Raw genomic sequence first — 13,439 nt, 5'->3', positions numbered from 1 at the left:
CACTCTCGCAGGGACAAGGTGGAGCTAAGGTGGAGCTCTCGAAGTAAACTTACTGGTGGGGCGGTAACATTCGCGGTGAAATGCGCATTATGACGTCATAAGCGCAGGGAATTCAACATCGAGTGTTTTATCGCCTATACTTACACTAAGGGGAACCACGAAAACATGACGGAGTATTCTTTTTCCACACGTTGGTGACTGGTAGGGCCTCCAGAGTCCCAAATATAAGTATTAAAATGGTTAAAAAGTTGATTTTGCGTAATATGTCCCCTTTAAGTACAAAGTTCACGTATCTCTACTTTACTTCTACTTTACTTTGTTATTTATATTTGTAGCAACTTTTACTCATTTCCTCTAACTATCTTTGTTAAGTGTTGGTAATGATCTAGTTTTTCTAGTCTTGATGATCTTTCATAAACATTCACACGCTGCAGTACGGGGTAAAGTGGCTTGCTCAAGGACACATGTAGACTAGCAGAGCCAGGAACTGAACCCACAGCCTTCCAGTGGAAAGACAACTCGCCCTAGCACTGAGTACATTTTATATTATTTCATAAAATTACTTTTGATACTTAAGTACAGTAAATGTCATATACTTTAAGACTTTTAATATTATAAAAAAAGTGACTTCAAATTCTAAGTCATTTTCTGGTAAGATACTTTTAGGTACTAGGTATACATGCCTGCAGTAGTCAGAGTTAACTCCATGCACAAACGCACGGTGTGCAGAGACATGAAGGCTCGTCCTCATTGTAATCATCATCGCTCTCAGCTGGGGCTTATGTCCTTTTTTTTAGCCACTAAATAAAAGAGCTCACCTAACGCAACCTGCACCTGCTTAAGTCAGCGATATTTAAAGAATATGTTTGCTGTCTTTCAGCTTTTGTGACAGGAAACTAAAAACACTCAGAAAACCCGAGCTGTCGTTCTACTGCTGCCTTGTTTAGTAAGTTTGTGTCACTTTGGTAAAAAAAAAACAAAAAAACATGGAGGCTGCAGCGCTCAGTGGATCAACAAGTCTTTCTCATGTTCTCTCTGGACTTTGGTGTGGGAGAGCGAGCAATTTATAAAAGTAACACAATCTTTAGTTTCCACTTTGATTAAGTTTGATTAAGGATGAAGTTGCAATACATTCTTAGGGTATCTTAAACTCAGACACGTGTACATTGCATAACTTCTTCCATATGTTTTATACCTTTGTATGAAATGTGATTGTAAATAAACATTATTATAATTATTATTATTATTGTTATTATTATTATTATTGTTATGTTTCAGTCTTGTATACCTTAAAGGGATACTTGAGTAAAAGTACAAGTATCTTACCAGACAATGACTTTGGTAGAATTTGAAGTCACTTTTTATAATATTACTTAAGTAAAAGTCTTAAAGTATGTGACATTTACTGTACTTTAGTATCAAAAGTAAATTTCTGATATGAAAAGTGAGGAGTTAGGATTAAGCCATGGCAGCTCAGTGGTATAGGGCGAGTTGTCTTTCAACTGGAAGGTTGTGGGTAAAATCCCTGGCTCTTTACCCCCTGTTGAAGAGTGTGGATGGAAAAACTGTAGTGCAAAGCAGCTCCATATAAACACAGAACATTAACAACTCTTCTTCTGATTCTATTTGGGGGAACAAATATAGTTAGAGGAAATGTAGAGGAGTAAAAGCAAAAGTTGCTAGAAATATAAACAGCAAAGTAAAGTACAGATAAGTGAATTGTGTACTTAAGTACACAATTCACTTGTGTAATGTTTACAGGTATAGACAGCAGACAAGCATGAGGAGCTGAGACAGAGCTTTCTGCCCTGTCATCATCATCAGTGCTGCTATCCTCATCACCACCACCACACCCAGGCATCACTTCCTCTGCTGAACTTCATCACAACTTCTCTTCACATATTGGAACACAATGAAACGCATGAATGAATGGATCACAGTGAGGTTCTGTTTCCCACCTCTCTCCCTCTCTCTCTGTGTGTGTGTGCTCAGATACATGTACAGTGAAGGGTGTATGGGGATCGAACGCGCACATCACAGCAGCAGCAGCAGCAGCAGCAGCGTGGAAGAACAATACACACAGTGTGCAGGTGCTTTTTTGTCGCATGCACAGACGACAAAACTACATTGTTGCACAGCTTCATGTCGAGAATTAAATAACGTGTGTGAGAAAATTCGTCTGCCACGACCATGTGAGTGAAGTGACCACATTGACAAAGCAGCACATGATGAGTGTGCTCGTTTACCTGGATGCTGCAGGAGATCTCGGAGTCGTCCAGTAACCGGATCGTGCACAGGACCTCCTGGTCCAAAGAGTGGATGCTGGGTCTGCGGAACCGAAGCATTTTCATCCTTCTGCTCGGTTCTGTCTCAGCTCCTCATGCCAGCGGATCCACGGACGACAGCTCGAGGGGCAGGCGCTCGCTCACACATGCACGGTTGCGCGGGGCACTCACGCATGCACACGCGCACGCACACACGTATATATGTGCGTGTGTGTGTGTGTGTGTGTATAGCGTGGCTTTCAGTCAATGCTCTGCGACGCCCTTGGAAACGAAAAGGGTGGATGGATGATGGAGAGATGGAGAAGAGAATGGATGGTTAGAAGAGAGCTCTCATCCGTCTGCCTGCACTGAGGATCTACAGGAGGGAGGAGGTCTCTCTCTCCCTCCCTCTCTCTCTCTCTTTCAAAATTTCAACATAGATCCTTATTGCATCGTCTTACATGGAATAATAATAATACTAATACTACTGCTGCTACTACTACTACTACTAACAATAATAATAATAATAATGATGATAATAAAAGTAGTAGTAATTATAATAATAATAATAATACACTATGTAACTGCGACCTGTTGTGGAAAAATGATAGACAAATAACCCAAATCTATAGATCTAAAGATAATATAGTGAACCATAATAATACTAATAATAATGAATAATAAAAACATTGGACGTTGTGCATTGTTGAGTGCAAATGGGCGATATCAACTTATTCGTATACATTCTGTCAGACTTCAGTATTTTATTTAGTCAGTAATTTCTCTTTTCCTTTTTTTTTATTTCAGTCCGAAAGCAGAAATGCAGCATTGCCCCTTTAACTGGGAACGTATGACTTGCGTCTTACGTCATCACGTACGTTAATAAACAAACCCTCGCGCTGGGGTGCGGAAACAAGGTAAATTCAGTCCATGCTTTTCAGCGGGATAAGAGAGTGTTTTATCATTTAGGTGAAGTTATTTTTCTGTGAAACGTTGAAACGCTCATCAGAACGAATGCTAATGTGCTAATTAATCTGAAGTAATGTCACATTGTAGCTTGTTGCCTCTGCTATTATTGGAACAAATTTCAAAAAACTTTATTTGTCTCCGGAGGCAAGGACAATGAGTTACAGTCATAGTAGATGTTTACACATCATAACCTTTACTGTTAAACCTCGTGTTTGTGGATGTAACAGTAACTGTACATTTATGATGGTGATATCACTGATTTGTCATTACAAATGGTTTTCCCGCAGTTCAGAGATGCGATATTAACTGAATACGGAGACATACATTAATTCCAATATTGACTCTACTAGTTCTTTCACCCAGCACAGGTGTCTCTGTCTCTGTCTCTCTGAAGGTCCACAGAGGAAATGATCTACATCATAATGGGAGTCTCTGGCTGTGGAAAGTAAATACTATACTGTCTGCCTGCATATGTTATCTAAAGAGATGAGCTGATATTCAGCATCAATATAAGACCAAAACCATGACCCTAGCCACCAGAAATAATTTTAGACCTAAAGTTTGTGTTCCCTTGCAATAACGTAAAAGTATTGTGAGGGAACACAAAAATATTGCAAGAGACAACCAATCTTCTGGTGGCTTAAGACGTTTGCACAGTAGTGTAGGTGGTTAATGCTCCATGTGCAAAGCTGTTGTCATGTAAACCTAAATATTACTATTTTATGTAATTACATTGTGTCAGATTAACCTGAATCGAGCTGTATCTTGTTCCTTTTGTTATGCAGAAGCAGCTTAGGGGCTTTTCTTTCAGAAAAGGTAACCTTTTTACACACACACACACACTGGTTTCCATGACTTCAGAGGACATTTCCTGTAGACTTGTTATAACCTAAACCATAATTACCACTGGCCTAATCCTAACCCCCAACCCTAGCCTTAACCTAACACTAACCTCAGACTAACTTAAAAACATGCCTTCACCTTAAAATGTAGTAATTTACATTTAAGGAAGACAAGTCCCCATAATGTGACTGTGTAAACAGATATAGGTCCCCACAACATAAGGAATACCAGGTACACACACACCCTTAAACATGCTTGTGTTCACACATTGCTTGATACTCAACTGTACATGTGTTTCCTCCCATCAGTTGGGCTGGCCGCTGCATGAAGGAGATGATTTGCACCCACAGGAGAACATTGTGAAGATGTCACAGGGCGAACCACTCACAGATGAGGTCAGTTAAAGTGTCCGTGTCCCTGGTGTCTGGCACTTTGTCTTCACTCGCGAGTCAATCATCCTATCAGACTTTCAGACAGAGCAAGCAGTGAACGCAGCAGCAGCAGCAGGAGAAACAGAGTTTCATCCACCGCTGCTTTTTTATTTGAAAATGCTCAACAGCTGTCTGTGTGACAATTAAAGATGAAGTCTTTAATGGCAGAATCACAGTTGGCAGGTTGAGGCTGGGCACAAGCGAACAGGACATGAGTTTGCCCAGAAATGTGGACATTAAAGAATGAGATTCATCTCAGTTCTTTGTGTTTGAAAAAAAATGGATTCCACCTCAGTTGTACCCAAATTAGGACAGATTTAATTTCTAGCAAAGGCACAGTCACTTTAAGATTTTACACATAACCTTGGAACTAACCTGAGGATCTAAGGCTGCATGCTGGCTCCTGTGGGGCAAAAACATGCGATTTCTGCCATGTAGCTCAGGGCCAAACATCTGAAAATCAATTAAAGGAAATGCACTGTATGTCAGTGGAGAGAGAGGCCAGGATCAGAGTGATGTGATGTATGTTATTACAGCTGTCTGCAACAAATGTAAATCATTTCACTTTGTTGGTTTTTTTTTTTGTCTCCCCAGGACAGATTACCTTGGCTCCTGCAACTACATGGAGTCATTCAAAGGTGAGAATATCACTGTGTGTATACACACAGAGAACATAACGCACACACACACTAATATTTTCTTAATGACACAGAAGTAGACGGGGAGAAGAAGCTGAAGAACAGAGCAGCAAGCGGAAGATACGCAGGCGTGAAATCGCTGGAGAAGATCAAAGATGATCAAAGATGCTTTTGGAAATTGAGATGAAAACCAGAGAGAGCAGAAAGGAAATGGAGGAAAATAAAGACAGATTACAGTGAGAGAGAGTGTAGAAGAGAAGGTGAAGGGGCGAGTGAAAAGTATGCCATCTCCTCTTTAAAATGTCTGCAGCAACATCAAAGACTGATCTTTCTTAACTCCTCCAGTCGTCACAGCTATTTTTTCCTCTTCCTGCTCAACTTATCTCACCTTTCCTTTTCAACTCCTTCTCTTCCTGACAGTTTTTTTTGCACTGTTCTTTACTGTCAACATTCATTAGGACTGTTACATCTGTACGTGTGTGTGTGTGTCTTTTCACCTCAGAGAAAGGGGTTCAGGCCGTGATGGCTTTGTGACATGCTCTGCCCTAAAGCGCCTCTACAGACAGATCATGCTGCATGGGTCCAAAGCCCTTGACCAAGAGATCCTGCCTCCTGCCCCTCCTGACGTCTTCTTTCTGTTCCTGCACGGCGACTTCAGTCTCGTCCATCAGAGGATGATGTCGCGGACGGCCCATTTCATGAAAGCCGACCTTCTGCGTTCCCAGTTTGAGCTTTTAGAGCCTCCGTTGGGGGACGAGGAGAATGTGTTGTCCTTAGACATTGCAAGAAACATTAATGATATAGCTATGGAGGTTGAAAAGCACATTATCAGCCTCAAGCCACAACCGGTGAAGCTGTAACCACTGCAGCAGACCAGACATGATGAGGATAACCATCAAGTGTTTTTAAGGGAAGGCAGTATAGAAATAAATCAGTATCTAGTGTGTGGATTTTTATGAACATGAGCCTTTTTCCAGATCAAAAATTACATTTAATTCAATGAAATGTCCACATTTACTTACTACTTACAGTATGATGTACTGCGGAGATTCCCAATGTTCTTCTTGCACTGCCAAAAACACTGAAAAGTGTAGCATCCTACAGTCCTTTTTATTCATTGTCATGATACATTGAATGTCATCTGATCTGATTTACACATTCATAAACTAACAGGTTAGACAGACTTCAGTGTGAGAGACACAAGCGTCTTTTATCAGTCTCCATCGTGACCATCAACTCCTGTGATTTGCAGTTTATGGGATGTATCGGATACTCTTCTGTACGCAGCAGAGCATCAAATGATGATAAGAAGAATAGACTATTTGAGTTTGTATATATTTTGTTATAAGTCTGTAAATCTTTGGCTTTTTTTAATCAATGTTTTGTACTGAATAAAAATCAATAAGTTTGAATATTTCACATAAGTCACATTTGTAATTTCAGTGTTTGCAGTGTGGGCCACATTTCTATAACAGGGAACTAAAGAATAAACAATTTTAAATCAGATTAATCTCTCAAGTGCTTTCTTGATTTACTGGATTAATTGATCATCTGTAGAACAAAAGAGAACTTCCTACAAGTGTCTGTCTTATCTGCAGTTTTAGATTAAACACTACAGGTTTGTTATCTTATTCAAACAAGTTCTCATCATGGATGGGTTAATATGAAATATACTTAAATTGATTTAGTCTGAGTTACTACCCGTCATGCTCTGATGTCAAGTCCATCAAATGGTGCAGAATATAATAAAGTGAAGTGACAATAATAGACAATATGGTTGTATCATTTTAAAGGTCAGCTCAGGTAAAGGCTTTTTTTGTTATTTGCGGTGAGAGACACACACACACACACACTTCCATTCAGCACTGCAGACCTGTTTTTGTTAGTGTGACTCATCTGCAAACCTCAACATGAATATTTTAGGAGCTTCTAATCCAGAAAACCCCCCCTTGGCTACTCTCATATCTCACACATCCAGACGAACCCACTGACACACACACACACACACACACAGACTACTGAAGATTAAAGCCCTTCAGTTTGGCACCAACAGACAAATGCTCACAGGTTGTCAAGTGGATCACATGCACACTTATCTGATGTCATTGTACGTGTCCTTAATCCAAGAGGCTAAGGGCACAGAAACCCTTATGAAACCACACATCTCATTATTAACAGTAAGAGCTACAACTCACTTAAAGATATTATGTCAACGATCATATATTAAATGATTGCTTTATGCTTATCGTTTTATCCTGTTATGCTTAATATGTGTTTTTTTTATTTCAATGAATATGTCATGTGTCTTTATAGAGGTCAATAATGTGCATTAGTAATGACAAATGACCGTAGAAACTGCTATTTAAACGGCCATCGATGGGATTGGACTCTGCATGTTGCTGCTGCATGATGAAACTACTGAAGAAATGAAGTGCCCCCTAGTGTTTGTAGTAAAGGTTTCAACTTAAGTAGCACAGGGGGATGTGTTAAAATACCTTAAATTCTGATTTTGATGGGTAGTGAGGTTTTCATCTAAGGGAGTGAAGGATAATATGTACAAAATAAATTCATACATAACCAGTTTTTGTTGTTTGTGCTGAGACTGCTGGATAACATTTATGATTTCTGCAGCGACTTTTTTAGAATGAGTAATGATTGATTTGCTACCTTCATACTCATGTAAATGGATCATCTCCGGAATTTCACGACTAAATGATGAACAGGCTCCCCCGCAAATACACAGATCATCAAATAGTGCGCGGAGAATCAGAAACGGAACGGTGGAATTAATGTAGTGTAACAACTTAAGAGGAACTGTGCTGCAACAGAAAGGTGCACATTTGCATGAATGCGAGACACAATAGTGCTGACGGACTCAAAAAAAAAACGAAGAGAAATTACAGAGCAACACTCAGCACTTTTTACTGATAACATCACGTTTACTAGTCAGTGAGACTGATTCCAACATCCTGTACTGAATATCACGCATTACTGGTCACAAAGTATATGAGACATGAGGTTTTAAAGTAATGTCTTATTATAATTGCAGATTGTGTTTATAGTCCTGAACTCATTCATTTTCTCCTGCGAGTGAGTGTCGAGCGGATGAGCCTTGAAAGTCTGAGTAGTATGTCTCGAGATAATATTGACATTTTAGTGCAAAGTCCATCTTTTAATAACACGTTTTGGAGCCGAGTGCATCTTTGGAGACAAAGTCTGCGTGTGTGTATGCAGCAGGTGAGGCCAGGTAAACTCACGCACCTGCTTCTTGTCCAGGCACTGGGAGTGTGGATGTTGTCAGAATAAACAGTGTCTCTGAGTGTTCAGGTGGCAAGGTGAAAAGTGGCCTAAAATGAATAATGTAATCTTCTGTTTCAACTCTGTTAATTGAAGCATCCACTCCTCTTGGCCCTTCAATTCAGGTAAGGGTCAATAAGTGTAGTGTGTAGACTAAAGTAAGGGTGTCTTTTATGCCAGGACTGAATATAGAGCACTTTAAAACTACACGCAGATGTTTCAGTCGTATGGAAGGTTAAGGAGTACATCAATATAAATATGCCGACGTGTGTCTGCTGTGTTGTAACACACTTAATGTTAATGCTTCTAAAATGAATCAGCGCGTATGCGTGTGCACATGTGTGTGTCAGAGACCGCGCAGCTGTTGTATAGCAGTGGTGAGGTCTCCTCTCGTGCTGATGAGAGCCTGCAGGTTTGCCCGTCTGTCCCTGAAGCCCATTGAGCTCAGGTGCTCCAGTTCCTCCTGGAACTCCGCCTCCTCGTGACAGACCTGACGGGAAAAGACGGGAGGGAAAATTAAACACTGATCTAGTCACACGATTGCAAAGGAGCAAACAGCTCCTGTCTTTCTTCTCCAGTGTCTCTGCTCATCTGTCTTTTAGGAGACCACAGCACCACAGCATATTTACTGTATTTTCTTATTTGACCACACTGAATAAAAGAATAAAAGCATATAGGAACTATAGATAACAACAGTGACTTCTGTTATACTTATGTAAATAAAAAAACTTAAAAGACATTAGACTATAGAAGGAGGATATGGAAATACACTGGCCTGTGGGTTGATAAAAGGAAAATCATCTGCTAATAAGCAGTTTTTAGTGGATATTTGCACTTAATATTTGGTAATATTTCAAATTCAAGAGCAGTTCAAACCATTCACTGACAGCAGTAATAATAAGGTTATAAAGAAACACTGACATACTCCATTATTGGTGTTGGTCAGGGCCTGTAGCATCTGATGTACAAATTGCTGCTGCTGCTCTGTCTCCGTGGCAACCTGAGAACAATTTCCTGATTGGCCGTTGAGGACAGAGTTAGATGTGAGATCAGGAGCAACGCCGACTTTGGCACCAGTGTTTCCGAGTCCAGCCCTGTAAGAAGATAATATGTACACTTTAGATATTATAGACTCATTAAAAAAAAAAAAATTACTAATGAAGTAAACATCTGTTTTACTCACGCGGGTATGAAGGCGGGAGCCTCTGCAGCCAGGGTCTGCAGTCCCTGCTGGATCTGTAGCAGAGCCTCCATGGCTCTCGGGTTCAGCATAGCTGACAGTAGCTCTGGACTCTGCATCTGCACAAAACTGACAATTATGAGCAGTGGGGTCTATGTGGCATTTACATATCAAACAACTGCAACTGAAAATGTGACCAATAACATAACACGAGGATGTTTCATGTGCAAAATGGCTGAACAGGAGAGTCAAACAGAAGCATGAACAAACTTGTTGGAGGAAGAAAGGCAGCTGCTGTCTCATCTGCTGCTGTAGCTGAGGATTCCCTGAGAACAAAGGGTGGCTCAGCAGCATCTGTAAAACCAGCCAGGAAACAAATAAATCTAATGAGAGACATTGGGCTGCGGGTTCTGTCGAAAGAAAATAAAGAGAACCATAACTTTCTGAATGTTATGTGTCGTATGTGTCACCTGTGAAGCCAGGTCAGGATTCTGGCTGAGGCAGTTCAGAAGACTGCTAACATGCGGCCCAGAGAGGAGGCTTTCCATCAGACCTGGACTGGCTGTGATCTCCTCCAGCAGGGACTGCATTCCTGAGGCAGCAGGAGAAACAAGGCCATAGATACAGAGTGATTAAAACCGTGGAGAAATGTTTAGCCGATGAAACTGTTGTGATCTGCATTTTAGCCTTGCCCGTAGAGATATTGCTCTGTGGGTTTGGATCAGGCGTCAGTTTTCTGAGAGGGTCTGTGCAGTGACTGGACTCGGAGGCCGGTCTCTGGTCCCTCTCTGGCTCTGCTTTGAGTGTTTGCTGATTGCCAGATGAGAGAGTGGCCACCTGGGGTAATCCTGTCTGGATTATAAAGGTTAAAACACACAAATTAGTTTAATATAATTAGGATGGTTCAGACGGGGGTTTTTTGCAGCTTTTATTAATGGGGTGAAGGGGGGGGGGGGGGTGTAGAATCACAACAGAGGATGCAGGCCAGTCTACCAGGTGAGCTAAACAGATTCCCCAGATAAGACATTCATTTCAGGGTTGTACCTGTGACAGTTTGAGATGATGTACCTGTACTTTCGCTTCAGTTTCCTGAAGATCCCCAGAGTCACCAGTGACGGTTTCACGACCGTCCTGCTGTGGCTGCAACTTGCAACTCGCCAGTGTCCTCTCCTCATTACGCATCACTTCCTCTATCATGTCAGGGTTCCTGAGGAGCTCCTGAACCTTGAGATGAAATTAACAGCAACAAGATAATGGACGTATGGGTGGAAGAAACTACATTTACATTTGACATTTTAGCATTTAGCAGACGTAAAAAATGACATGCTCCTGTCACAGGAAAATGAATAATGAGCTTTTTTCCACATCTCACCCTCATTTTATGGAAACTTGCATGTATACAATATCTCTTCGTGTTGTATATTTCATTGTAGAAATTCTAAATTTCTGAATTTAAGCAGTAACTTGCAATAGATGTTGTGAATGAGGACATAAGGAGGCAAGATGGCGGCAGATGATCTGCTGTGGCGACCATTAAAGGGAGAAGCCAAAATGAGAAGTAGTAACTTGCTATAGAGAAGGAATTCTTTTAACACATTGTACTGTATGATGTCAACCCTCACACATCACGTTTTTGAATCCCAAACTACACCCACCTGTTCGATGATGTCTGTGTCGCTAAGCATGTCTCCCACCTCTGGATTTGTCTGGAGGAGCTGCTGGACTTGGGGATTAGACAGAATGAGCTGCCTGGTTATTTGGGCACCGGAGGTGGAGAGTGTGCTCTGCACTAGTGGGCTGCCCACAACACGGCGCATCATCTCTGGGTCATCCAAAAGCTGCTTCTCCATCTGGCACTGGAGTGCAGTGAAGAGGCAGGGTCCACTGTTTGCAAGGCCAAGACTGCCCAAACCTTCCACTGCGGGACCAGGATCAGATCAAAGTACAGAGGTTGGAGCATATCATCTAGATAAAGAAGACAAACTGAACACATGTGAGGTCTGAAAGTAAGTAGGAAATAATAACCCTGCTTTAATGATTTCTTACCCAAAAAGAAGGGAGAGGTGGGAGATGGTGTCAGGGTTTCAGGGTCAAGAACATCGGTGACCTCTGACTGGACCGTCTCTGAGGTTACATCACCAGAGGGCACACTGGACGAACCCTGAGGCCTGAGAAGAGAAAACTTCATCTGAGAATGCCACTTCCACTTGACACAAATCAAGTATGAATGTATACTGAATTAATTACTTTGGTACTGTACTGTGTTTGTCATGAACAGAGTGTACAACTGAAAGTGTTTGTATGTGTATTTTTATGACCATTTATGAGCAAAATGTAGGTTTTGGCCCAATGAAGAAATAAGAATTTGAAGGTGATATGACTGTTTCAGATTCAGGATTTTCTTACTAGATAGGACAGCGAGAAACTGAGCGGCATTGGTGGAGGTTTGCGATGTCTGCATGCTTATAGTTCTGTTTTTTCAAAGCCATCTTTTATACCATGTATTTCATTAACTCAAAAACTGTTTTACAGACCCTCAGTGTTCTTCTAAACAAGGAGTTCTTTTACTCCAGAAGAGATCAAATCCCTTAATGAACAACTTTAGATTCACAGCTGATATTTCTGTCTCAGAAGGCTTTCTAAAGTACTTGAATTTGGGTTTTGTTTTTTCAAATCAAAATAAATATATATATGTAGCCACACCCCTAATTAAAAATTCATATTCATCTTTAGTGAACTACATTATGAGACATTATGAGATATGAGTGTTGTTGTTTACCTTTGGATCATGCAGAGCCTGACTGACTCCCTCTGTCTTTTAAGGTGACTCAGGATCTCCGACTCTCTGAGGACTCGACCAGAGTGGATCAGCACCAGCTGCTCTGCTGGGGCCCCGAGACGATCTGATAGGTCCCACTTCAGCTAATACACACAACAGACACACAAAGGCATTTTGTTAGCCAAAAAAAACAAAAAACCAAAACCAAAAAAAACAAAAAAAACAACACAGCAGTGGCAACCGACTGATAATATGCCAGGCATGGTTTGGCAGCTTTTAGTCTAGATTAACGAAACCAAACCATTTTTTACACACAAACCTGTCCAACACAGCATCTTTAGTCTCCTGACCTACCTGTCTGACAGTACAGTCACAGCGGACAGTGAAGTCGTTGCTCTCCGTTAGACTTTTGACAGAAACATGGATCATTTCAGTCTCCTGGCATTCACCTGACAGCCACAGCTCATCTGTCCCTGCGTCTGACATCTCAGTTCTGTAGAGGCTGACGGTGAAAATGAGCAGACACGGAGCTGGCTGCACTCTGTCTCTGGGTGGAGGAGTCAGTGTGTCCGATGACTCGGCAGAAAGTTGTATGGATGTGTGCCAGCTCTGACCAGTTCTGAGATGCAGGCCACATACAACACTAAACCTTTTCTGTTTAAGCAATGTGAGATTTTAGTTTCATTACAGCTCATACTGATTTATTTATTACTACAATTATTATTGCTATTATCTGCAAGCAGCTTTTATTATGTAACAGGGGTGATTTAAAGAGACAGTGGCTCAGATCCTTTTTAATTTTTTAAATCACAAATTTAAATTTGTATTGTAGCTATACTATACATGTAATCAATTTTACAATGTATTCCTTAATTTATTTTCATTCTTTACTTAAGCACTTTTGTAAATTCAGTTTCCAGTGCTCTATAAAGGGTTTCATTATCACCATTATTAATAATATTTATTGTTTGCGTTGCAAGTAAGTTTTACATCATTCTACACCCACACAGAATACAGCCTAAGTCATTACATTTCATT

General features: G+C 40.9%; 3 protein-coding genes across 7 annotated transcripts in view; 1 reads left to right on the top strand and 2 right to left on the bottom strand.

The window, feature by feature from the left end:
- The window catches only part of frmd3 (FERM domain containing 3), a 48,464-nt gene extending 46,104 nt beyond the window's left edge, over positions 1–2,360 (bottom strand). For all 3 annotated transcript variants that reach the window (XM_058635184.1, XM_058635185.1, XM_058635186.1), the window contains exon 1: positions 2,247–2,360. In XM_058635184.1, coding sequence (XP_058491167.1) covers positions 2,247–2,351 — 105 coding nt within the window. In that variant the 5' untranslated portion in view covers positions 2,352–2,360. The remainder of the gene's footprint in view (positions 1–2,246) is intronic.
- A 623-nt stretch (positions 2,361–2,983) lies between these two features.
- LOC131463465 (probable gluconokinase) lies at positions 2,984–6,102 on the top strand. 3 transcript variants are annotated; one of them, XM_058635190.1, is made up of 6 exons: positions 2,984–3,181; positions 3,602–3,678; positions 4,019–4,049; positions 4,385–4,471; positions 5,102–5,145; positions 5,648–6,102. In XM_058635190.1, exons 2-6 carry the CDS (start codon positions 3,641–3,643, stop codon positions 6,003–6,005), a joined length of 558 nt encoding a protein of 185 aa, XP_058491173.1. In that variant the 5' UTR covers positions 2,984–3,181; positions 3,602–3,640; the 3' UTR covers positions 6,006–6,102. The 3 variants fall into 3 exon arrangements, with proteins under 3 accessions (XP_058491173.1, XP_058491171.1, XP_058491172.1); XM_058635188.1 differs by having other exon boundaries at positions 3,597–3,678; XM_058635189.1 differs by lacking the exon at positions 2,984–3,181 and adding an exon at positions 3,187–3,233.
- Positions 6,103–6,553: 451 nt separating this feature from the next.
- On the bottom strand, positions 6,554–13,342 carry LOC131463463 (ubiquilin-1-like). The gene is made up of 11 exons (XM_058635183.1): positions 12,756–13,342; positions 12,402–12,544; positions 11,669–11,790; positions 11,278–11,540; positions 10,691–10,846; positions 10,315–10,474; positions 10,093–10,214; positions 9,893–9,976; positions 9,626–9,741; positions 9,368–9,536; positions 6,554–8,932 (listed from the first exon to the last, which is right to left on the bottom strand). Exons 1-11 carry the CDS (start codon positions 12,885–12,887, stop codon positions 8,789–8,791), a joined length of 1,611 nt encoding a protein of 536 aa, XP_058491166.1. The 5' UTR covers positions 12,888–13,342; the 3' UTR covers positions 6,554–8,788.
- Positions 13,343–13,439: the final 97 nt, after the last annotated feature.

The sequence above is a fragment of the Solea solea genome, chromosome 8, assembly GCF_958295425.1.
Source record: "Solea solea chromosome 8, fSolSol10.1, whole genome shotgun sequence".
Lineage (NCBI taxonomy): Eukaryota > Metazoa > Chordata > Actinopteri > Pleuronectiformes > Soleidae > Solea > Solea solea.
The sequence above is the reverse complement of the archived record's forward strand: the minus strand, read 5'-3'. Positions and strand labels throughout refer to the sequence as shown.

Bases quoted from the DNA above. Each gene is read 5' to 3' on its own strand.
- LOC131463465 (XM_058635190.1), top strand. From the start codon at position 3,641: ATGATCTACATCATAATGGGAGTCTCTGGCTGTGGAAA. The intron at 4,050-4,384 runs GTAACCTTTTTA...TCCTCCCATCAG, and splicing joins GGGCTTTTCTTTCAGAAAAG to TTGGGCTGGCCGCTGCATGA. The intron at 5,146-5,647 runs GTGAGAATATCA...TTTTCACCTCAG, and splicing joins CTACATGGAGTCATTCAAAG to AGAAAGGGGTTCAGGCCGTG.
- LOC131463463 (XM_058635183.1), bottom strand. From the start codon at position 12,887: ATGTCAGACGCAGGGACAGATGAGCTGTGGCTGTCAGGTGAATGCCAG. The intron at 11,791-12,401 runs GTAAACAACAAC...TTCTCTTCTCAG, and splicing joins AGGCTCTGCATGATCCAAAG to GCCTCAGGGTTCGTCCAGTG. The intron at 8,933-9,367 runs GTATGTCAGTGT...TTTTCCCGTCAG, and splicing joins TGACCAACACCAATAATGGA to GTCTGTCACGAGGAGGCGGA.